At 43.6% G+C, this 25,818-nt stretch overlaps 2 protein-coding genes across 4 annotated transcripts in view; both read right to left on the minus strand.

The window, feature by feature from the left end:
* The window catches only part of PTPRB (protein tyrosine phosphatase receptor type B), a 102,800-nt gene extending 86,855 nt beyond the window's left edge, over positions 1 to 15,945 (minus strand). The window contains exons 1-2 of the mRNA XM_029078476.2: positions 15,854 to 15,945; positions 14,236 to 14,631 (exon numbers count right to left, since the gene is read on the minus strand). Of these exons, the coding sequence (XP_028934309.1) occupies positions 14,236 to 14,631; positions 15,854 to 15,908 (451 nt within the window). The 5' untranslated portion in view covers positions 15,909 to 15,945. The remainder of the gene's footprint in view (positions 1 to 14,235; positions 14,632 to 15,853) is intronic.
* Positions 15,946 to 16,650: 705 nt separating this feature from the next.
* The window catches only part of PTPRR (protein tyrosine phosphatase receptor type R), a 193,879-nt gene continuing 184,711 nt past the window's right edge, over positions 16,651 to 25,818 (minus strand). For all 3 annotated transcript variants that reach the window (XM_007666312.3, XM_007666311.3, XM_007666313.3), the window contains one exon: positions 16,651 to 17,843. In XM_007666312.3, coding sequence (XP_007664502.1) covers positions 17,750 to 17,843 — 94 coding nt within the window. In that variant the 3' untranslated portion in view covers positions 16,651 to 17,749. The remainder of the gene's footprint in view (positions 17,844 to 25,818) is intronic.

The following is a 25,818-nucleotide window of genomic DNA, read 5'->3' on the forward strand; positions in this document are numbered from 1 at the left end:
GGCCTGGGAGTCAGAAGGTCTTGTCTTCTAATCCTGACTCTTCCACTTGTCTGCTTCGATTAGACCGTAAGCCCGTCAAAGGGCGGGGACTGTCTCTATTTGTTACTGATTTGTACATTCCAAGCGCTTAGTACAGTGCTCTGTACATAGTAAGTGCTCAATAAATACTATTGAATGAATGTGTGACCCTGGGCAAGTAACTTCACTTCTCTGTGCCTATTTTACATCATTTGTAAAAGAGGAATTAATAAGAATTGGAGTACTTAAGTGCTTACTATGTGCCAAGCATTGAAGTAGATACAATAATAATGATGGTATTTGATAAGTTCTTACTATGTGCCAAACAGTGTTCTAAGCACTGGGGTAATAATAATAATAATGTTGGTATTTGTTAAGCGCTTACTATGTGCAGAGCACTGTTCCAAGCGTTGGGGTAGATACAGGGTGATCAGGTTGTCCTAATCCCCATTTTACATATGAGGTAACTGAGGCACAGAGAAGTTAAGTGACTTGCCCACAGTCACACAGCTGACACGTGGCAGAGCTGGGATTCGAACCCATGACCTCTGACTCCCAAGCCCAGGCTCTTTCCACTGAGCCACGCTGCTTATACAAGGTCATCAGGTTGTCCCACATGGGGCTCATAGTCTTACCCCCCTTTTACAGATGAGTTAACTGAGGCACAGAGAAGTTAGTGACTTGCTCAAAGTCACACAGCTGACAAGTGGCAGAGGCAGGATTAGAACCCATGACCTCTGACTCCCAAGCGTGGGCTCTTCCTGTTCCACATTAGGCTCATATTCTTAATCCTCATTTTTTACAGATGAGGTAACCGAGGCACAGAGAAGGTAAGTGACTTACCCAAGGTCACAGAGTGGACAAGTGCTACGGCCAGGTGAGTCTGATGTGGTCCAGGGACTGTATCCAATCCCGTTTGCTTGTAATCCCCCCAGTGCTTTGTACAGTATACAAGGAGAAGCAGCGTGGCTCGGGGGAAAGAGTCTGGGCTTGGGAGTCAGAAGTCATGGGTTCGAATCCCAGCTCTGCCACGTGTCAGCTGTGTGACTGTGGGCAAGTCACTTAACTTCTCTGTGCCTCAGTTCCCTCATCTGTAAAATGGGGATTAACTGTGAGCCTCACGTGGGACATTCTGATTACCCTGGATCTAACCCAGCGCTTTGAACATGGTAAGCGCTTAACAGATACCGACATTATTATTACAGTGTTTGGTATTTAACAGATACTGCAATTCTTATAATTAAGTCTGACTCCCCCATTCCCTGTAATGGCGTCAAGATTAAGTGTTTTATCCTGGCAGTGAGAGTCAGGTTGTAGCAATTAATGATCAATCCAATAGTACTTACTGAATGACTACTGTCTAGGTCACTTGACTAATCACTTGGAAGATTACCGTGGAGATGGTTGATAGATTTTACTGCCCTCATAGATTTTACGATGTCTTGGGAGAAGTCAGCCACTGAAGTAACTTCCAGATAGGAGAAAGAAGGAAAAACCGAATGCGAGTGAGTGTTTCACTAATAAGGTCTTCAAGGCGATAGATTGCAGGTGTGGTGAATATGTAAATGTGTAATAGGCCCAGGTCTGCTCACCTGGGGAGAAGAGTAAGTGGGGGCAGGGCTTCCTGGAGAAGATATGATTTCAGAAGGGCTCTGAAAACGTGGGCGGTTGTGGGGTGGTCGTTATGAAGAAGGTGGGAGTTCCAGGTAGGAGGGAGATGAGGAAGGAATCAGGTGCAGGAGTGGTGAGACTAAAGCCGTGGTGGTGAGACTATAGCTGGAGGTGAGCCATTGGAATTCTCTGGTTATAGTTCTTTCAAACGTTTGCCAAGCTTTTTTTCTAATCTATGTTAAAGAAAGTAAACACAAAGAGACCTCCAGTAGTGTTGGGCCAGGGATCCTATGTCGTTTCTGATTGGAAACTGTCACATTCTGATTTATCTGTCTCATGTGCAAAGGAATATTGTTGTTTGAAGGGAATGTAAATACAGCTTTGACTATGAGCTACTCAGCCTGGCAAAAAGCCACTTCCACTCTTACCTAAACTAGTTTATGATGATGTTGGTATTTGTTAAGCGCTTACTATGTGCACAGCACTGCTCTAAGCCCTGGCTAGATACAGGGTAATCAGGTTGTCCCACGTGGGGCTCACAGTCTTCATCCCCATTTTACAGATGAGGTAACTGAGGCACAGAGATGTTAAGTGACTTGCCCACTTGCTATGTTTAAGTATGCTAAACTCTTACCAGTTTATGCCAGGAATTAGCGAAGGAGCCTGACTTTATTTGTTTTGCTTCCATCTAATCCTCTTTGGGTAGGCTGATTTGAGAATCAATCATGGTATTTATTGAATGCTTATCAAGTCCTAAACACTATTCTACACACTTTGGATGAGTAAACAATAGCTAAAACCATCTTCCAAGCTCTCTGGAAGCTTATGATTCAGTGGGGAAGGTACACAAAAATCATTTACAAGTAAAAGGCATCAAAGGAAGGATTTATCAGGAGTTTCTCTGAAATGTTCTTTTCTTTCTCTGTGAATCTCTGGCTTGGCGCTGGCCGGGAGTTGGTAGGGGGAGGAGGGGAGGCTAAGTGTCTGTCCTAAACACTCTCCACAGCATTGCCTGTGGTAACTTTAGATCTCTGACCCTCTAACAATAGTGTAGTTGAGGGGGTTATCTTAACCCAAGCTTCCAAATAGCAATTCCCAACATGCAATTATGTTGTTTTAGCATGTCAGTGGCTGACTGCTCTTGACATAAGTAGCAGTGGGTGAGTTTTCGTCCCGAAATGAACGTTATTTTAAAAATAAACTCATCTATCCAATGTCCTTGAATAATAATGGTATTTGTTAAGCACTTTCTCTGTGCCAGGCACTGTCCTAAGCGCTGGGGTGGATACAAGATAATTGTGTTGGACATAGTTCCTGACCCACTTTGGGCTCACAGTCTTAATCCCCAATTTACAGTTGAGGTAACTGAGGCATAGTGAAATGAAGTGACTGGCCCAAGACCACACAGCAGGCAAGTGGCAGAACTGGGATTAGAACCCATGGCTTTCTGACTCCCAGGCCCTTGCTCTATCCACTACACCATGCATTTAGCCTCCCAGGAAAGAAGTAACCTGATGACTTAAGGTTCCCACCCTTGAAAGTCTCCACTGAGAAAAGTTCAGGATACAGCATTGTGCATTTTTTTTGGAGTAATTTTAAGTGAATTTTACAGAGGGCTCCCACTGTCATCTCTAATTCAGTTTCTAATTTAGCTTTAAATATGTGAGTATATTCATATACCAATACATACAATTACCTACACACATATGCACTATCTTTGCCCAAACCAATCTTATTTTTCACCTTTTTTTCCCCCTAAAAAGGAATTATGGGTTATCTGATCCTGGTACCCTTCATTTTGGGTCAATGTTTTTCACAGAAGCAGCCTCAGCTTCTAAGTTCTTAACTTTATAGACATGATCTGATATGAACAAAACGGGCTGGATTAGTTTAAGTTGTTTTGGTATTAAAGGGGAATATTAATCACTATTATCATTGTTTTCTCTCAGACTAAAGAGCATTTTCCCATCCTATGTTTAATTACTGTATTCAGATTTTCAGAAATTCATTTTGGCAATTTTCACTGCATAGTTTTGGGGAAACCACAAATGTTTTTATTTGCATTTGAGGGAAGAAGAAGAGAAGAATAAATTAAGAAAAACCTCTTCTGGAGACAGCTAATATGCCCAAGAAGGGCCAGAAGGAAAAACAGAGAATCCACAAAGTCCTCAAACAAACGGATTATAACTTTTCCTTCCAACAGTAACCATTCTCTGGATCCCACTGCCTAGTCTCCTTGTTCCTTTTCCTGTCAAAATTCTTTAAACCCTGCTGTCTTCACCTCCTCTCTCCACCTCCCTTCTTGACCCCCTAAAATCCTGATTCCATCCCCTTCATTCGCTGAGACTGCTCTCTCCAAGGTCAACAGTAACTGTGGTATTCATTAAAGGCTTATTATGTGTCAAGCACTGTACTCATCACTGGGGTAGATCCTAGATAAACAGGTCCCACATGGGGCTCACAGTCTAACTAGGAGGGAGTACAGACATTAAATCCCCCTGTTGCAGGTGAGGGAGCTGAAGCCCAGAGAATAATAATAATGTTGGTATTTGTTAAGCGCTTACTATGTGCCGAGCACTGTTCTAAGCGCTGGGATAGACACAGGAGAATCAGGTTGTCCCACGTGGGGCTCACAGTCTTAATCCCCATTTTACAGATGAGGTAAGTGAGGTACCGAGAAGTTAGGTGACTTGCCCAAAGTCACACAGCTCCTTGCCCAAGGTTACACAGCAGACATATGGCAGAGCCAGATTTAGAATCCAGGTTCTCCGTCTCCCAGGCTGTGTTCTTTCCACTAGGGATTGCTGTCTTAGAATCCCCTCCTAGCAGAATTTAGTGAACCCTACCCAATTCCCACGGGAAGCAGCGTGGCTCAGTGGAAAAGAGCCTGGGCTTCGGAGTCAGAGGTCGTGAGTTCGACTCCCGGCTCTGCCGCTTGTCAGCTGGGTGACTGTGGGCAAGTCACTTCACTTCTCTGTGCCTCAGTTACCTCATCTGTAAAATGGGGATTAACTGTGAGCCTCACGTTGGACAACCTGATTACCCCAGCGCTTAGAACAGTGTTCTGCACATAGTAAGCGCTTAACAAATACCAACATTATTATTATTAATTCGTTTCGATTGCCGAACTGCCTTCAACATCACTTTCTCTACTGGCAACATGACCTAGCCTTGGCTTCACTGCCACGGTTCTCTTTCTGTTCTCTTACTTCTTTAGACACACCTCAGTCTCTTTTCTCTGCTCTTCCTCCCACTTTCTAGTTGTAGGTCTATCAGTGGGTGAGATTTATTGAGCATTCTGCGTGCACAGCAGGGTTTCCATCACTTCTCTGTTCTCTGCTCAGTTTACACTCACTAGCTCATCCCCTCCCGGGGCTTCAATTATCACCTCTAGATACAGAACATCGGGCCTTATTCCTTAAGCACTAACTCAAACGCATAGCTTCCTTTGCTGCTGCTTCTGATTATTTTAAAATTATTTTAGTGCTTGTTTCCTCTTTTAGACTGTAACCTTCTTGAGGCACAGATCAAGCCTATAAACTCTTGTACCCAAGCACAGAGTATAATGCTCCGCACACACTATGCACATAAATTCTATTGATGATCTACCTCTGCATCAGATAAAAATTCCTTATCTTGCCCCTTCCTACCTCACCTAGGTATTCTTCCACTACATCCCAGGCTGAACACTTGGCTCCTCTAATGCTAAACTTCTCACTGTACCTTGATCTCATCCATCTCGCTGCTGACCTCTCACCCACAGCCTGCCCCTGGCCTGGAATGCCTTCCCTCCTCATATCTGATGGACAGATTTTTCCCAGCTTATCGAAGGCACATTTTCTCCAAGAGGCTTTCCCTAAGCCTTCCTTTCCACTTCTCCCACTCCCTTCTGCTTGGCCCTGACTTGTTCTCTTTGTTCAACTCCCTTCCTAGCCCCTGAGAACTTACACACATATCTGAACTTTATTTTTATTCTTTTCTGTCTCCCCCTTTAGGCTGTAAGCTCACTGTGGGCAGGGAATGTGTCTGTTACACTGTTATTTTGTACCATCCCAAGTGCTTAGTACAGTGCCCTGCACACAGTAAGCACTCAACAAATACGATTGCCTGACTGTTGGAGATAATGAAGATGATTCTAAAATTTCCAGCTTCTTCGAAGGAGCAATTTTACTTTATGATCTGCAATGTCAGAAACCAATCCCGAGCCATTAGAAGGTTTGGATTGATTGAAGGAGGAGTTTTAGGGAAATTTTTGAAGCAATCAGGCCTGGGTTCCTGTGATCTCTAAATTGTCAGTGGCAGGAGTGGTTAGTTATTCTGGGTTGTGGCAGGAGAGATTCTACAATCTCACCTTTGCCTAGGTCTAGCCTATAAGCTCTCGATGAGTATTTCCCATTTCAGTTCTCTTCTTTAGGTTTTGGGCCGTTTCCCAAACTCCCTGGAAGACAAAGACCATATAATAATAATTGTGGTCTTTGTTTTGTTAAGTGCTTACCACGTGTAGTGGAGACAGAAGATAATACAGACACAGCCTTGCCCCTGAGGGGCCGCACAGTCTAAGTAGGGGGGAGAATTGGCATTCAATCCCCAATCTACTGATGAGGAAACTGAGGCACAGAGAAATTGCCCAACATCACAGAATAGGCAAGTGGCAGAATTTGGCTTATAACCCAAGTCTTCTGACTCCCTGGTCCATTCTTTTTTCACTAGACCACAGTGCTTCCCCACCAAAAAAAAACAAAGCCACAATTTAAAAAAAAATCAGTCAACACTCAGTGAATATTTATTTGTGGACTTTCCATTAGGTACTTCCTCACTGGAACTGGAGACTGAATTTTTGAAAGCACAGAGTTATGTGATTGGGTTCTACGTCTGGACAAATGCTCATCTTTTTAATGTTCTTGAAAGGATAGAGCTTCCCCAGGTAGCTAGAGGGGAGGCAAAATACATCTTGGATAGCTGCAAATAGAAGACTCTCCTTTAAGCCCCTGGCTGCTCCACTGAATCAAGCTGACATACAGCTCTAGCTGAAAACCTCAGACCAGGGATTTCACAGATGACTAACTGCTGGCAGTGCAGTTTCGATTTGCCCTTAAAGCAGCATGACATAGTGGATAGAGCTCAATTTTGGGAGTCAGAGGGTCATGGGTTCTAATCCTGTCCTGCCACTTGTCTGCTGTGTGACCTTGGGCAAATCACTCAACTTTTCTGTGCTTCAATTACCTCACTTGTAAAATGGGGATTGAGACTGTGAGCCCCATATGGGAACAGGGACTGTGTCCAATCTGATTGGCTTGGGTTCATTCAATTGTATTTATTCAGCGCCTACTGTGTACAGAGCACTGTATTAAGTGCTTGGAAAAGTACAATACAACAATAAAGAGTGACAATCCCTGCTCACAACGAGCTCACAGACTAGAGAGGAGGAGACACACATTAATACAAATATATAAAATTACAGATAGATACATAAGTGCTGTGGGGCTGCGAGAGGGGGGGAAGAGTCAAGGGAGCAAGTCAGGGAGCTGCAGAAGGAAGTGGGAGATGAGGAAAAGTGGGGCTTTTCCTGGGAAGGCCTCGTGTCCACCCCACCCCTTAGTTCAGTGCCTGGCATGAAGTAAGCACTTAAATACCACTATCATTATTATCATTTAGTCCATCAGGGAGAGAGGATAGAGAGGCCACCCAGGCTCAGTATCAGTCCACTCTGAATGGACAGTATTTACACTATCCCACCCCATCTAGGGTTCCTTTCTAGGGAATGTCCTGCCTTTTACACTTTTATTATACTAAATGGCTCTACAGCCTCAGCTTGGGAGAAGAGACTTTCTCGTACTTTTGGATCAACATGCAAAGTTTCTGACTGCTTCCCATTCCACAGTCGGGAGGAATAGGATTCAGTTAATATTTCTGTCCAAAGTCCTGCTCTTTATAGCTACGGTTTTCCTGAGGGTACCAGTGCAGGCAGTGTTTTGGGACTGAACACACATTTTAAAGCCAAATTCTTCCTTTTCCGCTCCTTCCAAACTTACTATCATAATATTGATGTTTTAGTTTTTCATTTTAATTGTCAATATGACCAAACATGGGAAAGGTGGTGTAACTGCAAAAGGAGATGATAGATGAATGGCGGTATTTAATTTGTCACTGACTTTTGGCAAGGCTCTGGGGTAGATATTTATTTTCCTTGATATCTATTTCTTTAGCTGTAAATCAGTTTACCAGATCTGATAGGCCTGACTACAAGTGTGGACTTAAAGCAAATGTATTTTCTCCCAGGAAGTATCAGAAGAGTTTGTTGAATGTATAACATCTTCTCAGTGGTCCTTTAGAGACTAGTATAAAAGTAAAGGCATTTTAATCACTGATAATGTTGAATTATGTAAATGGTTCTTAAGATTTGTGAAGAAGAGTAATCAAGAGTGACTCATTCCTTTTTTTTTTAATCAGAGTCATGAATCAGGGCAAGCCCAGTGAGCTGTGTTTCGCTCTGGTATCCTGAGAGTCAGTGTTCTGGAAATGATAGTAAGTGCCTGAGAGGTCCCTTCAGCTCTCTCTGCAACTCTCTCCTATCATTCCTCTCCAAACTCCTTGAGCGAGTTGCCTACACCCACGACCTCCACTTCCTCTCTTCCAGGTCTCTCCTTGACACCCTCCAATCTGATTTCTGGCCACTTCACTCCCCGAAACTGACCTCTCAAAGGTCACCAGTGATCTTCTTCTTGTCAAATCTAATGGCCTCTACTCTGTCCTAATCCCCTTGACCTCTCAGCTGTCTTTGACAATGTCGACCACTTCCTTCTCCTGAAAACGTTATCCAACCTTGGCATCCCTGACACTGTCCTTTCCAGGTTCACCACCCGTCTCTCTGGCTCTTCGTTTTCAGTCTCTTTGGTGGACTCCTCCTCTACCTCTCACCCTCTAACTGTGGGGATCCCTCAAGGTTCAGTTCTGGATCTCCTTCTATTCTCCATTTACACTCGCTTAGAGAACTCATCTACTCCCATGGCTTTAACTACCATCTCTCTGCAGATGATTCCCACCTCTCCAGCCCTGATCTCTCTCCTTCTCTGCAGTCTTGTATTTCCTCCTGCCTGCAGGACATCTCTACTTGTAGGTCTCCCTGACTCCTCAGACTTAACGTGTTCAAATATTCCCACCCAAACCCTGTCCTGTCACATTGGTTGAGGAGACATACAGCCAGCCAGAAGTGCTTGGGGCCAAAAACGTCTTTTGCGTTGTGTAACTGTGAAATAGTGATTATTAGTTTATCCCCTAGGAAACCAGTATGAGACTGCTTTCCTAGCTTTCCTGGTATGTCGGTATCGAAAGGGAGAGGCAGAGGCACAGCTAGTGGTGGATTGTCCTCCCTCCTCAAATCCACCTAAGAGTCACACTTGCCCCCTTCAAAGCCCTACTTAAGGCTCACCTCCTCCAGGAGGCCTTCCCAGACTAAGCCCTCCCTTTTTTCTCAGCTCCCCCTCCCATCACCCTGACTCGCTCCCTTTGCTCTACCCCCAACCCTACTCCACAGCACTTGTGTATATATATGAATATATCTATAATTCTATTTATTTATAATTAATGCCTATTTACTTGTTTTGATGTGTATATTTCTATAATTCTATTTATATTGATGCTATTGTTGTCTGTTTACTTGTCTTGATGTCTGTTTCCCCCTTCTCTCAGACTGTGAGCCCATTCCCTTCTCACGGACTGTGAGCCCGTTGTGGGTTGGGATTGCCTCTCTCTGTTGCCGAATCGTATTTTCCAAGTGTTTAGTTCAGTGCTCTGCACACAGTAAGCACCCAATGGTATTAATTTTATTTAGGTTTTGGCTCATATGCCATTAGGGCATTAGGGAGCCTCTGCCTGACAACGTGAGCCTGTTTAGATACAGTCTGGTGCCTTGGAGTTGGTGGTAATAGACAGGTGCGTAAGCCTATGAATCAGAATATGGACATCACGGGTACTAAAGCATGGTCATAATAACCACTACAGCATGAGTCGTCATGAGTACTGTGCCACAAATTGTTCTTCACCTGGAATTTTTACATGAAATCAGTCCATCCTGTATACTGAGCACTTCCTGTGTGCAGAGAACTGTACTGAGCTCTTGAGAGAGTACAACATAGAGTGGGTAGACCAGTTGCATTGTCACAAGGAGTTTACAAGGAAAGCCATCCTCACATTTTAGGAGGACGGGATGTGTGGGAAAACTGGGTTTTCATGAAGTTAGCTATAGTCAAACCCAACTTCCTGGCTGCTGAAATGGATTGAAAGGGAGTGAAGTGTAATTTCAGTGTCCCAAACTAGTTCCTGCAACCACTGTCGAGGTGCAGTACTTCGCAGAAAGTAAAACCGTAATCAGATGTTAGACTGCAAGCTGTCTGAGGGCAGAGACTGAATTTCTGCCTCTTTTGTACAGTCAATAAATATTGGTTATGGTGATAATTACCTAATATTTAAACACTAGGCACAATATTATCCTTCTTCAAAATTCGTAGTGCTGCCTATTGCTTGCTTGGCTCTGTCCTTGAATGAGGCTGCAGAATGCATATCCAGCATCTTTATCAATCACACTTATTGAGAGCCTACTATGTGCAGAGCACTGAACTGGGCCCTTGGAAGAGTACGGTAGTAATAATAATAATGTTGGTATTTGTTAAGCGCTTACTAGGTGCAGAGCACTATTCTAAGCACTGGGGAAGATACGGGGTCATCAGGTTGTCCCACGTGAGGCTCACAGTCTTCATCCCCATTTTACAGATGAGGGAGCTGCGGCACAGAGAGGTTAAGTGACTTGCCCACAGTCACACAGCTGACAAGCGGCAGAGCCGGTTAACATGTTCCATGCCTTACTGGATTATACTCTTCTCACCAGCATGGTAAGGAAATATCTCTTCTTAATCAGTGGGAAAGCTTGATGTTAATAAGATAGAATTTTGTGTTCCAAAGCCTATGAAGACACAGCAGTTTCCAAACATATAGTGTGCTTTGGAACCCCAAACTTTTTTAATCCCTTCAATTTGTCTCCATGATGCTGTAAACAACATCAAAGGAAAGACAGTGTAAAATGTTACTAGGTATCACATTGGGAAGTGGTTTGGATTAGTCGATTAAAGCCTAAGTCTGGGAGCCTAAGGACTTGGTTTCTGATTCTGACTCCACCATTTAATAATAATAATGATGGCATCTGTTAAGTGTTTACTATAGGCTAAGCACTGTTCTAAGCCCTGGGGGAGATACAAGGTTAACAGGCTGTCCCAGGTGGGGCTCACAGTCTTAATCCCCATTTTACAGATGAGGTCACTGAGGCACGGAGAAGTGAAGCAACTTGCCCAAAGTCACAAAGCTGACAAGTGGTGGACCGGAAATTAGAACCCAAAACCTCTGACTCCCAAGCCCATGCTGTTTCCACTAAGCCATGCTGTTTCTGTACATTTGCCTACTAATTCTCTGGGCCTCAGTTTCCTGAACTGCAAAATGGGGATTCAATACCTGTTCTCCCCGCTACACAAACTGTGACCTCCATGTGGGACAAGGACTGTATCTGGTGTGATTGATCTGTATCTATCCCAGCACTTCAAACGGGGCTTGACCGCATAGTCAGCACCTAACAAAGGTCATAAAAAATTTTATAGTCTATTGTTAGGCATTTGAGAGGTTTTAGCCTGGATAATTCTTCTTAATAGGCAGAACCCTCTAGTTTGAAACATTAAATATTTTGTAGGGAAGAATGGATTTCAGCAATTTAAAATCATATTCACTGTGTAGCTTCTCTTTGAATATTTGCTCTCTTGGAGGTCCTTTTAATAATAATAACAATAATAGTAATAGTGGTATTTGTTAAGCACTTACTATGTGCCAAGCACTGTTCTACGCACTGAGGTAGATACAAGATAATCAGGCTGGACACAGTCCCTGTCCCACCTGAGGCTCACCGTCTTAATCTCCATTTTACAGATGAGGTAACTGAGGTAGAGAAGTGAAGTGAAGCCCAAGGTCACAAAGCAAAGGATATTCAATCTCTTTTTGCTCTTTGAGCATTCTGTAAAATAAGGTGAGAGCTGAACTCTTGAGAGTGAGGCTGAACTTCCAAACCAATCTTTTCATTGTTAATATTAAGGTCATCATCCCCCAAGACAGAACCCCAAAGGTTTTGTCCGATAGGCATCACTCCCCTACCCCCAACCTGGGAAATGTACCAGATGATCTCAATTCTAAAATTTCTCCCTTGATAAAATAAATGGCACTATTTTAAAAGAATGCCCAGAAATAGGAAAGATTTAATATTAATCACAAGAAAACACTGATTTTTCATCTTGTTCATGTTTCTTCTAGAAAGGATATTTCAAAGGAAACATGGTGCTTAGCTTCTCCAAAACAAATAATAATTTATGGTCCGAGTGATTCACTTTGAGCAACTTAACTACCCTATCAGATAATTGGCAAATCTCCACAACACTTTGGGCTGAATCCTGGGAAAAGAACAAATGGAGACCAGGGAGCTGGGAAGGGATGAGAAACAGAGCTTAAAATAACCCTCCAGAATGTGATGAAGAAAAGGCTTTTTTACCACAAGCCCACTTTTTTTCTCTAAAATTAGAGGTGGTCAGCAAGACACCCTGAATGTGCATAAATCTGTTCCCTAGTTAGAAGCAAGGATGAGTCACAGGATTCAGTTTTCGTCTAGACAACTGTGATTTATTCTAGGAAACCACCCAATAAAAAACTAACTCCCATCTATCAAATTTTTGTGATTTTTTTTTTTTTAAATGACATTATTTTGTACTCAGATCTTCAAAAACACTTTGGCTCATTTCATGAAAATCTAAGAAATGCAATCTGATTAATCTTCATTTCCTTCATTTAAAATTTCACAATGCTTACCCCATTTACAGATGGTTTCTTCACTAAATATGCTTTCTGGTTTTGCATTCAATTTGATAAAGGATTTTCTAGGGTGAATTAATATAGTAATTATTATATTACTATAATTTAGCTGGAGATATTTTCATCTGACTTAACTGGGTTGCTGGATAATTTGTTTCTCTGTGTATTCCCTTATAAACTCCATCATCATCATCAGTGGTATTTGAGTATTTACTTTGGGTAGAGCACTGTACCGAGTAAGCGCTTGGGAGAGTACAATACAATTAGAGTTGGTAGACATGTTTCCTGCCCACAACAAACTTATGGTCTAGAGGGGGAGACAGTCATCATTCATAGATAGTTATTTCATAGATATGTACTTAATTACTGTGGGGCTGACAGTAGGGAGAATATCAAATGCATCCAGTTCTTCTAGACTGTAAGCTCACTGTGGGCAGGGAACACGTCAATCAGTCGATGGTATTTACTGAGCGCTTACTATGTGCAAAGCACAGTTCTAGGTCCTTGGGAGAGTACAACAGAATTAACAGACACGTTACCTGCCCATAATGAGCTTATACTCTGATTTACTGTACTCTTCCAAGCATTTAGTACAGTGCTCTGTTGGCGATAAACAATCAAATGATTTATTGGTATGACAATTATTTGTCTATCAGACGTATGTTCATTCTTTACTTTTTTAAAAGAACATTTTTGTCTGGCTTCCAAATGTTTAAACACATTTGTTAAAAGAATGGTAAGGGGAATGGGGAGATGGATAAAGACACTGGATCAATTCTGTAACGGTCGAACGATACAGGGCATTTGCTTACCTTTTTCAGCCAATGTAATATGGGTACGTGTAAGCACAGACAAGGAGATGAGGCAACCAAAAAATGGATTAGGCCAAACACAGATAGTCTTCGTTAACATTGGCATAGACCTGGCTAAGCCTGCCCCTTTTTAAAAGTAGAAATTATCAATGCAAAGAAGGTAGAGTTGTTTCAAAAACTGTATAGAACTAATAAATGGCCTATTACTACCACCACCAAGGATCCCATGGTAGTTCCTGTACAGAAGAAACAATCGGTGGAATAAATTTTTCCTTAGATTCAAATAATACAGGAAAATACCCACTAGGATAATGAGGTGTGAAGCGAAAGTAATCAATCAGTGGATTTATTGAGCGCTTAATGGGTGTTGAGACCTGAATTGAGCACTCAGAGCCAAACATTTGAAATAAATGGACTTGATTTTCATCTTTTTTCCCTATCCTCCCCGCCCCCCACTTTCCGATACAAATAACCATGAAATGGCTTAAAGGCCAAAAGGAAAATCAAGGGATATTACTACCCGTGCCTGGGATAATTGAATTTGTTTGGTACAAATGTAAATTTACATGTCTTGCGTATAGATGTTGTCACAATGTTTGGTATATGGGTATGTTTGTGTATACTTACACATTTTGGTGTTTATCCATGGATATACATTTATAAGGAAATAAAGAAAAATGTATGTTTGAAGGAAATAAGCGATTGACAACGGTACTGAGGATTACTTCGCCTCTAACGAAGTCTAGTTTTTCTCTGCGTTGCTGTAGTCTTGAACCTTATGAATTGTTACATGAATTCCCTATAAAAAAAAAAATTGTATCTGGATTTCTTGGGGTTGGGGATACACGTGATTTTGATTATAAGAATTCCAAGATTCTTCCAGAGAGGAATGGCTCACCTTTCTTCAGGCACAGGCTTCCATTGGCAAGCTCTCCCTTATGGTCGACCTCTATCTTCATCCAGCTGTGTGGGTATTTCCTATCCTTCTTGACCATTACCTTGGAGCCGTGTTTCTTGAGAAAGAGAGACGAGTTTGCCACCTCAAGGAGCCCTTCCTTGTCGTGGCAGGTCCATCTGGGGGCCTGGCTGCAGCTGATGAAGACGGCAGAACGGGTGTGGGTAGCGGAGGAGTTGGAGATGCCCAGACATAAGGCAGAGCTAATGTGGAGAAGTTTCTCATCGTCTGTCCACATCCACTGCTGGTTTGGACTGGTTCCATTGCAGTTGCCCACGGCCACTATCCTACTTTTGAAAAGGCATTGCTGTTTCTGGATATGGACAATCTGAAACCCCTCTGAAAGATGGGAAAAACTCAAAGATATAACCAATCGCAGGGCTCCCTGAATGCCCCAACTCAAACATAACCAACAAAGCACACAACCCTTTATGCTGCTAATTTGTGCCCATGTCCCTGGCCATTGAAACAATTTACACTTAGATTTGGGAAGGATAAAGTCCCTTTAGCCCTTACTCTTCCCCCTCCTGGCTCCTCCCACCTTTAACTTCCTGTTACCAGAATTATCCCTAATAATAGAGGGAAAGATCACCCAATACTAAGTTATTGAAAAGAAGCTTGGGTAGAAAGTTAGCGGTCTAAAAGCTTGTAGGATTCAGAATGTTCTGCTCTTCAGTGGCTCTTAAAAGCCTTCATTTGCAAATGTCTTTGTTCCATTCTTTCTCCTCCTACTCCTCTTTCTCACCCTTGGGAAACACCTCATCTTTCCATTTCTCCATTACCACCCCAGAAAATGAGGGGAAAACTCTTTGTGAAACGTATTTCCTTCCCAGAAAGATAATTCATGATTTACGTGGGTGAAACTGTACTGAGAACAAGCTCTGAGGTTCTCACTTTCCGATCAGTATTTTCTACTCAGTTATTTTCCCTCTTCACCAAACAATTGATTTTAATCCTTCTCTGCCTGAGTGCACACACTTAAACATTAATATCTTTGAAATGGAGAAATAAGCAATCATCAATATAAGCTAACACTAAATGTAATCAGAATAGTGAACAGTTAAGATTTAGCAAACTAGATTCCAACTCAGAAATGACTCTCAAACAGCTTTCTTCCAAATGAAAAGAAAAATAAAGGCAGTACACCACTACAGCTCACTGATGAAGACTCTTGGAAAAAGACACACATTCCCTCCAAGCCATTATTTTTAAACATTTTCCGCTTTCTTAGGATCAAGATAATACACTTAGGTTTTAAGCCACTATGATATAATATTGGGAATCCCACAGTTTGCTGATAAACAGTGTTACTTCCTCTTTAGGGGGATTGAGACTTGGTTATTGGGGTCTCAGCTTAACAGATCGAGGAAGGAACCCAGAAGGTTTTGTGGAAATAAACCTAAGCCTCCTGGACATGGTGGTCATCTCTCCCCTCCTTGTCGTTTTTGTAAAGCGATAGAGGGGGAGAACGAGTTCCATTTCCATTGCATTTCAGAAATTCTCACAATCCCAGGAGGCCCTGGGTGAGGGGCAAGAGAACAGCCGGGAGAACTGCGCTTACCTGAGTTCCCAAAGGCCAGGAATGTACAGAAGACCAGGTATAGCACAGGCTCCATTTTCCAGCTAACAACACTCCATGCTCTCTCGGAAAAAAAAAAAAAAAAAAACAACCACCCTCCCAGATAAGAGAAGCCAAGGCTAGGAAGGAAATGTGCCTTCACCGTTGGGGGGAAAAGTCAGTGACGAGCACTTCCTTCTATTCAATTGTTTGGGGGATTTTTACACCACATCGTCCTTTCGTCTGTTTCCTCAGAATGGCCTGACTCGGGCTATCTCCCTGTTGAATTTAGGAAGAAAGGAACGAGCTTTAAAACTCCTAAGAACACTTTGACACACGAACACTCCCTTGCAAAGTGCTAAGAAAAGGACTATAATCTTGTATAATGAATGTTCAGCCTACATTAGACCTCCACAGGTGATCTGGACTCCGCTGGGTCAACACAAACCGTATAATCAATCTATAAGCATCTTTCCCAAACAATCTGGCTCTGTAAGCATGAACCGTTTGTCTCACGATGTGCCGTGGGTGTCGAAGAAAATCATGTTAGGATGATATTCCTCTCAGCTCATTATCCTCCACGTTTTCACAACATTACACTTTGAGAAACAGCAATTTCCAGGGAACGGAAAGGGAAATCAGACATGGAACCGATTAACCTATCAATCGATAGCATTTATTACGTACTTCCGGTGTCCAGAGCAATCGATGAGTCAGGTCTGCATTTACCACTTGAACGCTTTAGAATAATTGTGATGGCTCATTCCACGGGCAAAGGAACATAGAGACTTCACACAGTGTTTAGTATCAACTGTAGTTTATTGGCAGTATGAAGCAAAGTCAACAACACTGCATTAAAAACTCAACATACTCTGTGAGCAGATAGTGTTTACCAAATATTGTTACACCAACTTCAAAGACGTGAACTCTTTACAGAAATGTAATCAATACAGAAACTCATAGCAGCATCGTCTCGAAGAACCTTTGAATGGGAGTTGGTCTACTTCTTATCCCAGTGCATTCAGCTCTTTCGGGGGAGAGAGACGTCAGTCGACAACACACGCGTTTAAAAATTCCCTCAGCAAAAGACAGACGAGTGGATAAAATGCTTGGTAGCATTATAGGCTCCAAAGTTTTTGAAAGTAAAATGACTCACACCATTTACAGTTATACGGGATTTAGCTCTGGGGCGGAAGCAACGTATAAGGTGATAGTATAGAGTAAAATACATATATGCCAAATAACAGACATTGTGCTTTTTGTCACTGCTTTATAGGAGCTACCGTAAATGCACGTTAATAGATATGAACATAGTTCCATATAAAGGTTTTTACTGCTTTTGCTTTTAGTCAAAAAACAAACGGCTTTCCTTATTAAATTCCGTCGTCAATCACTTGAGACTTTAGCAGCGAGATTCTGGTGGTCTGAAACAGAGCTCACCACATCACAGGTGATAGCACTTCAAAACAGGTACAGGTTAACAGCTGACAATCCATTCACAAGACAGATTTCGCAAATGTTAAAGCATCTAAACACTCAGGAATCACTTCTCCAGCGGACAGCTCACCCTCTGCCCCGGTGCGGCTATATTACAGACGTGCACTCGGGGTGGCAGAAAGTTATTAAAAGAGAAACATCCACCTTTAAGATGGACGAGAAATCATTGCACCATCAACGCAGACCCTTCTTTAAAATTATTTTTGGGAACTTACGATACATTCAAATACAAAACAATCTGGCAGTCTTCCCCTAGTTTCCCCAAGCTTCTTTTCTCCTCACTAACTCAGGTGGTCTTCAGAGCTTGCCTTTCCTTACCCGGATGTTCCTTGAAGAAGCTGCTCATAGGTAATAAAACACATTACCTCAAGAGAAGGACTTTTTTTTTTCCCCTTCGGCATTTCACTGGATGGCTTCCGCAGAGTGTCTGCTCTCATACAGACTCAGCGCGTGGTGAACAAACTCGTACTGTTCACTCGTCTGAACCATTCCGCCTCTGCAAAGAAACAATAAAATAATCATTTAGACCCCTGTAAATAGCCGTGTTTCTCTCAGAAATCACCAGCAACGTCCAGTGGTTCAAAATGGTTCAAATAGAAACAACAGTTTTGACTCATTAGCAAAGGTGGCAATATTCTTTTCCATCAGCACTTTCATTCATTCATTCAATAGTATTTATTGAGCGCTTACTATGTGCAGAGCACTGTACTAAGCGCTTGGGATGAACAAGTCGGCAACAGAGACAGTCCCTGCCGTTTGACGGGCTTACAGTCTTTGATAATCCACCCCACTCCCAGCCCCAAAGCACTGATGTATTTATCAATCAGTCCTATTTATTGAGCGCTTACCGTATGCAGAACACGGGAGAGCAAAATACAATCGAATTGGTAGATAGATTCCCTGCTCACAAAGAGCTTACTGGGCTCTAAGTCCCAGCGGCCTAAAACTGTTAACTAAGTCCCTCTCCTGACCAGAGACTCCAGATCACACAATCTCTGTGAGCGGGGATTATTACTGAGAGTAATAATAATAAGAAGAAGAATGATGGTATTTGTTAAGCACTTACTATGTGCCATGCATCGTTCTTAAGTGCTGGGATAGATGCAAGGTAGATTGTCCCATGTGGGGCTCACAGCCTTAATCCTCATTTTCCAGATGAGGGAACTGAGGCAAAGAGAAGTTAAGCAACTTGCCCAGAGTCACACAGCAGACAGTTGGAGGAGCCGGGATTAGAACCCACGACCTCTGACTCCCAAGCCCCTGCCCTTTCCACTGAACCACGCTGCTTCTCTGAAGTGCTTGAAGTGCCCATCCACATGGGCCTCACAGTCCCAATCCCCATTTTACTGAAGCCAGAGAAGTGAAGTGACTTGCCCAAGGTCACCCGGCAGATAAGTGGCAGAGCGGGGATTAGAACCCATGACCTTCTGACTCCCAGGCTGGTGCTCTATCCACTTGGCCATGACAGATTTGGTAGACACGTTCCCTGCCCACAAAAGCTTACGGTCTAGAGGAGGGGGGCAGACATGTATATGAATAAATACTTTCTAAAAATGTACGTAAGTGTTGTGGGGCTGAGGTGGGGTGAAAATCAAATGTCCCCAGGACATGGACCCATTCTGGGGCCACTAAACCCGAGAGAGCCACAGGACTGACTCAACCTTCAAGGACTCCCTCAGACCGACCACTGCTACGGTGAAACCGTGGAGTTCTACGATCTCTAAGTCCACTGTGCCGTCGATTCAGTTTCAACTTCGAGCCCTACCGTCTCCACAGCGTTAGGTGTTTGGTTTTTAACGCGTTACAATCACAGCCTTTTTAGAGCACTAATTCGCATACGGGGAACAGCTCTTCCTGTTCTCTCTCTAACACCCACCGTGCATCCAGCCTCATCAGCAGACAGAAGAAATTCTGTCGCGGTGACTCATGCCAGGGGCCTTCTATGGAATTCAAGGTCATTTTTCTTTTTGCATCTGAAATTCTTCTGGTAAAGATTGGTCAATAAATGCCTAGAATTTTCTGAACTGTGAGAGGAAAGCTCCCTTCTCAGGACAAGGTGCGAGATAACGTTTTAATCTCGAACTGAGATTCCCTCTTAGGGCAGGCAAAGATGTCGCCCACACTAGACTTCTACTTTTTTTTAATGGTATTTGCTAAGCGCTTCCTATGTGTCGGGCACCGGACTACAGATTGGACAGTCTATGTCCCGCATGGGGCTCACAGTCTTAATCCCCATTTTACAGATGAGGAGCTATCTTCCTTTTTACATGAATGGTGATCGGTTATGAGATTGATATTTTTTTTAAAAAATATTTGGCCCAGGTTGAGGAGAAGCCACTCCTTTGACGTGCCCATTAAAAAGAGCTCAGGAGAAGCAGTGCAGCTTATTGGAAACAGCAAGGCCCTGGGAATCGGAGGACCTGGGTTCTAATCCCATTTTTGCCACTTGCCGGCTGTGTAACCCTGGGGAAGTCACTTAACTTCTCTGAGCTTCAGTTCCCTCATCTGTAAAATGGGGATCAAGACTATGAGCCCCACATGGGCCAACCTGATGACCCTCGTATCTACCCCAGCCCTTAGAACAGTGCTTGGCACACAGTAAGTGCTTAACAAATACCATTATTATTATTACTATTATTATTTTCTCGGCGCTTCAGTTTCCTCATCAGCAAAATGGGGAATAAATACCCTTTTCTCCCTCAAACACAGACGGTGAGCCATATGTGGTTCAGAGATGTGTCCAACCCGATGGTATTGCATCTACCCCAGGGCTTAACACAGTGCTTAGCATATAAGTAAGCACTTAATTATCATTGTCATGATTATTATCATCATCACTACCTACCGAACGTGTCATCCTTTACCGGTGAGGAGGTCCTGCCCTAGAAATGACATGAGGGTACACTTCTGACCTTCCTACGTCTTCCAGGGTTTGTTTTACTCTTTTGGAAAACTTTAGGGACGGAACACAAACCAAAACAAACGGAGCCACGTAAAACATTAATTCCCAAGTGGTGAATAGAATGTACATCAGCTTATAATACCCTTCCGATGGAAAAAAGGTATTTATCCCTCACCCTTTTATCAAAAATCTCCTCTCTCCTAGGGATGGAAAAATGCTTTCTTTAGTATATCGCACTTACGGAAGCCTGACCCTTGATTTTAACCAGGCAGTCTAGCTCACTCCCCCCTTACTTATCTTCCCTCCCCTCCCATTACACATCAGCTTGCCTACGTCGCTCCTCGGTTACCCAGCTACTGACCCTGCCTCTTAGTCATCTCTCTCCACACTGATTTCTTGTTCACTTCCTCCAGGCTTTCCAGAACACCCTCCCCCTCCGGCAGACCGCTTCTCTCCCCATCTTGAAGACCCTTCTGAAATCACGTCATTGGGATATGGACTGTGACCCAACTGGTCAGCATGTATCCACCCCAGCACTTAGTACAGCGCCTGACACATAGGAAACAATAATAATAATAATGTTGGTATTCGTTAAGCGCTTACTATGTGCAGAGCACTGTTCTGAGCGCTGGGGTAGATACAGGGTAATCAGGCTCACATGATTACAGTCTTAATCATGCTCACATGAGGCTCAGAGTCTTAATCCCCATTTTACAGATGAGGGAACTGAGGCGAAGAGAAGTGACTTGCCCACAGTCACACAGCTGACAAGTGGCAGAGCCACCATTCGAACCCATGACCTCTGGCTCCCAAGCCCATGCTCTTAAAATTGGCATCTAAAGACAGTCTAAGTTACCCACCCTTTTTCCCCTATGAATGAACCCATTCCAGGTGTCAGCATACTTCCTCCGTTATTTCTTGTATTTCTAATTAAATCCTTCCTTAAAGTTAATAGTACTTTCCTTTCAGCATACAAAACTGGAAGATAGTCTTTCTTAACCCCAATTTTATAGCTGATTCCACTTCCCTCAAATATCTCTTGATATCTATTTTTGACATGCACATTATCTTTTCAGGTCAGATTTTGCAATCTTTTAATGAACTCAAAATTAAAGTTGTTGTAATCCTTACCATAGTCCTCTTGATGGGAATACGTCGAACAACTTCTCTTGGGTCTTTGAACTAACCTTGTACAAAAACTCGGCTTCTAATCCCCACTTTGCCACTTGCCTGTTGTGTGACCCTGGGCAAGTCACCTAACTTCCTCTGGGTCTCAGCTTCCTCATCTATAAAATGGGAATAAAATTCTTCTTCCTCTTCACACAGACGGTGAGCCCCACGGGGGCAGGGACTGTGTCCGATCTCATTATTTCCTACCTACCTCAGGGTTTGGCACATAGAAAGCACTTAAATACTGCAATCACTACATAATACCCTATGAAGCTCTAACTAATATAGACATTTATGCCTACATACATATCTGCTTTTCTTTCTCCTATCTGTAATTCATTTTAATGAATTAAATTTAATGAATTTTAATTCATTAAATTTTAATGAAATTCATGGATTTTAATGAATGCCTCCCCAGCTAGACTGTAAACTCCTTGAAGGCAGAGATCATGTTTTCTTTTTATTGTCCGCTCCCAAGTGCTTAGCTACTGTGCTCTGCACACTGTAGCTGTTTAATAAATACTACTGATTGATTGTTGGCTTTTTCCAGTATTCGTTTATTCTATTTCCCCCTTGACTGTTTTCATTTTAAAATGCTTCCATTATCTGTAATTCATTTCTCTTTTCTGTGAGTTGTCCTCCTCTGGAGTTCCGTTCCATTATCTGTAATTCATTTATCTTTTCTGTGAGTCCGTCCTCCTCTAACCTAGAGTTCCGTGGGGATTGGGGACCGATGATGACACAGCTTGTCATAATTCACCCCGATGGTATGTGAGCCCATTGTTGGGTAGGGATTGTCTCTATCTGTTGCCAAACTGTACTTTCCAAGCGCTTAGTACAGTGCTCCGCACACGGTAAGCACTCAATAAATACAACGGACTGGCTGACCCCCAGGCATCGCTCGACCCAGTCCCCTGCCTCAAGATCTCCCAAGGCTTAGACACACACTCCGGCGAGGACGGCTACACTCGTCTTTCCGGCATTAGCTGGAGGGAGGGGAATCCCCACTCTGGATGCTCCTACTTGCTCTGCAGCCTTTTAGCCGACTCTCGCCCTGATCGCGCTCGCCTTTTCCCTCCGGCCCAGTCAGGAAGGGAGGAGGAAGGTGGAAGGGTCCCCTCCCATGCTTCCATTCCCATCTCATTCCCACGCCCGGCCCCTAGAGCCAAGTGGGGAATGCTCCATGCACATTAGTGAGGCGGGAACTGGGTTTCCCCTAAGCTACCACCGAGGGAGAGGATGATCTCGAGTGAGGGAGACGAGAAAAGGGAAAGAGAGTGGATGGGAGCACGAGTGAACACTGGACTATCAGCTACATTTATTCATTCATCCATCCGATCGTATTTATCGAGCACTTACCGTGTGCAGAGCACTGTACTAAGGGCTTGGGAGCATTCAGTATAACAATAAACAGACACATTCCCTGCTAAGTGTTTTCTTCCTCCTCCACCATGCATGTTAATAATAATAATGTTGGTATTTGTTGAGCGCTTACTATGTGCAAAGCACTGTTCTAAGCGCTGGCGGGGATACAAGGTGATCAGGTTGTCCCGTGGGGGGCTCACAGTTTTTAATCCCCATTTTACAGATGAGGTAACTGAGGCACTTCAAACCATTCCGGAGAAACAGATCAACAGACTTATGGCTACTGAAACAAGAAGCCTACACTGAACTATGTTCTGTAGTCTAGCTCACCTGGGGGCCCGAAATAAGTCCTGACTCGCGAAACTGTGGGTGAACTTGCTCTCTGGCCTGGTGATTCCCTGTCCAGCCTGCAGCGCTCCTATATGCGGACTGCTGTGAGTCCCAAAGGCTGCCTCTAGCCTTTTCACACATGCTTGAGGAGCGGTCTCTTCCCACGGCCGGCGGGGCTGGCTGGCCTCGGAGCCCCTACTTTTTTTTTTTTAATGGTATCTGTTTAGTGCTTACTGTGTGCAAGGCACTGTTGCAAGCATTGGAGTGGAGACAAGGGAATCCTGCTGGCCACAGTCCCTGTCCCATATGGAGCTCACGGTCTTCATCCCCAATGTACAGATGAGGGAGCCGAGGCACAACGGAGAAGTGACTCGCCTACGGTCACGCAGCAGACAAGTGGCAGAGCCGGGATTAGAACCCAGGTCCTTCTGACTCCTAGGCCCGTGTTTTAACCACTAGGCCACGCTGCTTCAGGAGGGCGGGTGGCGAGTGCAGGGAGCAGTAGGGGCGAGGACAACTTGAGCTCACCCTTCCATCCGGTGAGACATCGACCAGCCATTTGGCTCCACCTCAGCCCCTTTTCCGCTCCGAAGGGTGGGGCGACCTGCCTACTTCCTGCCCAGTTTCCTGCATGGCTTTTTGCTGCGGTGGCAGAAACTAACGGCATCGCCTCTGTGGTGCCAAGCCCGGGTTTGGGGCCTGTTCTCGAGAGCCAAATTTGCGTCCAAGGAGAGTCAGATGTAACTCGTGAGCCATGGCTTCTCATCCTCTACCTTTATGGTTTCTGCCAGAACGCATTTTCATCGTGGAATGGAATCACCAAAGGTATGACTATCCTACTCAATTAGGGATAAACATTCACCCACACCAACACCATCAGCCAATCAATCAGCCTTCTAGACTGTAAGCTTGTTGTGGGCAGGGAATATATCTTTTTATTATTATACTGTACTCCTCCGAACGCTTAGTAGAGTGCTCTGCCCACACTAAGTGCTCAATAAATGACAGAATGAATGAAACGGTGATATTTACTGAGCACCGTATTAAGCACTCGGGAGGGTATAATACAATAAAGTTGATAGACACAACCCCTACCCGCAAGAAGCTTGCAATCTATCCCCATGAGTGAGTCTTCTAAGTGTTCTTCAGTCTCCTGAGCCGAGCCGATCTGGCAGCGCGTAGGAAATCTATAAAATATTCAGGATCTGGACAAGCAAATGTATTACCTCTGCTTGGAATTTGAGGATGGAGGTGGTCAACACATGCACATTGCAAGTTGAAGGTAAGGCTTCTGCCCTGTTAGTTTAACAGTGTGGGTGACAGTGGATCGGAGCTGAGAGCGTCCGGGAAAGGGAGGCCAGCAAACATTTTGTAAGGAATTGAAGAGAGTAGGGTTGAAGAGAATTTCAAAGTCACATCCTCAAGCCGCTTCAGCCAGCCCTTAAAACAAATGCGATTGTTTGGCTCTCACTGTCCAAGAAACTTCTACCTCTGCAGGCGCACTGTCTCCTCCATGCGCGCCAACAACATTTAGTGTAAAAGGATGAAACCGATAAGATGAATGATAAGATTTTGGCTGGGAATTGCCAAAATTAATGTTTTGGGATTTTATTCCCCAAATCAAGCCTCTAGAGTTAAGGGTGTGCAGAGGAGCTACAGACATTATCATCAAGTCTCTAAAAGTAGCTTTAAACAGATTGTTTCCTGTTTCTGTGAAAAATGAAATTTTTTAAAAAAAGAACACAGATTGGAACATACTCCCTTTATGATGACCTTTGCTTCCAAATCTGATTCCAGCTTTTTCAAAAATCTCCTGCCAGTACCTCAGGCTTCCAAAGACATTTCTTTTAAAGAAATTATAAGGAGAAAAAGGCTGACAGAGGTTAAGTAGCAGCGGGTCACACTTCTTTCCTCCTTCCCTATCGTTCTCTGTAGAAAATCACGTATTGCTTATTAATGTAATGCAATTCCCACTGCAATTTCCTCTCGCACGTCTAAGCGCTTTTAGAGTGTTCCTGAAAAATAATATTTTAAAGAGACAGGGGAGTACCTGAATATCCAGAGTCTGGCTTCCTATAATCTTAGTAAATGGTCTCACTATTATTTGCTCCGACCGTCCCATTTCAGTGCGTCTGTGATGGCCAAAATGCTCTTCTCTGATTTAAAACATAAGTTACTCATTGTCCACTCTGAACTTCTCAGTTTTCTATATCGCAAGAACACCACCACCAAGAACAACCAGAACGCAAGCTACGTGAAAACCGACTGCTTCGGGGAAAGAGCACAGGGCTGGGTTCTCAGGCAAGTTCTGCCACTTGCCTGCTGTGTGACCTTGAAAAAGCGGCTCAATCTCTCTGTGCTTCAGGTTCCTCATCTGTAAAATGGGGATGAAATACCTGTTCCACCTTCCCCTTAGGCTAAGAGCCAGCTGTATGTGAGACAGGGTCTATGTCCAATCCGTTCATAGGATTAGTGGTTAGTACAATGCTTGGCACATGGTAAATGCTTAATGGCACAATTATTTTTAACATTAGATAAGTCTCCGGTCTGGTTGAAGATTTTTCCTCAGTGATAGGAAGAGAATGAAGAGCTTCCAAAGCCGGCTACGCTCTAGAGTACTCTGAGTCCAGGCCAGTTGCCCCGTCTGCTCAGTGGTCAGAGACGCTGCCGGTTTCACAGCCCTACCGGATGCCCACGTCGGGAA

This window comes from Ornithorhynchus anatinus, chromosome 14 (genome assembly GCF_004115215.2).
Source record: "Ornithorhynchus anatinus isolate Pmale09 chromosome 14, mOrnAna1.pri.v4, whole genome shotgun sequence".
NCBI lineage: Eukaryota > Metazoa > Chordata > Mammalia > Monotremata > Ornithorhynchidae > Ornithorhynchus > Ornithorhynchus anatinus.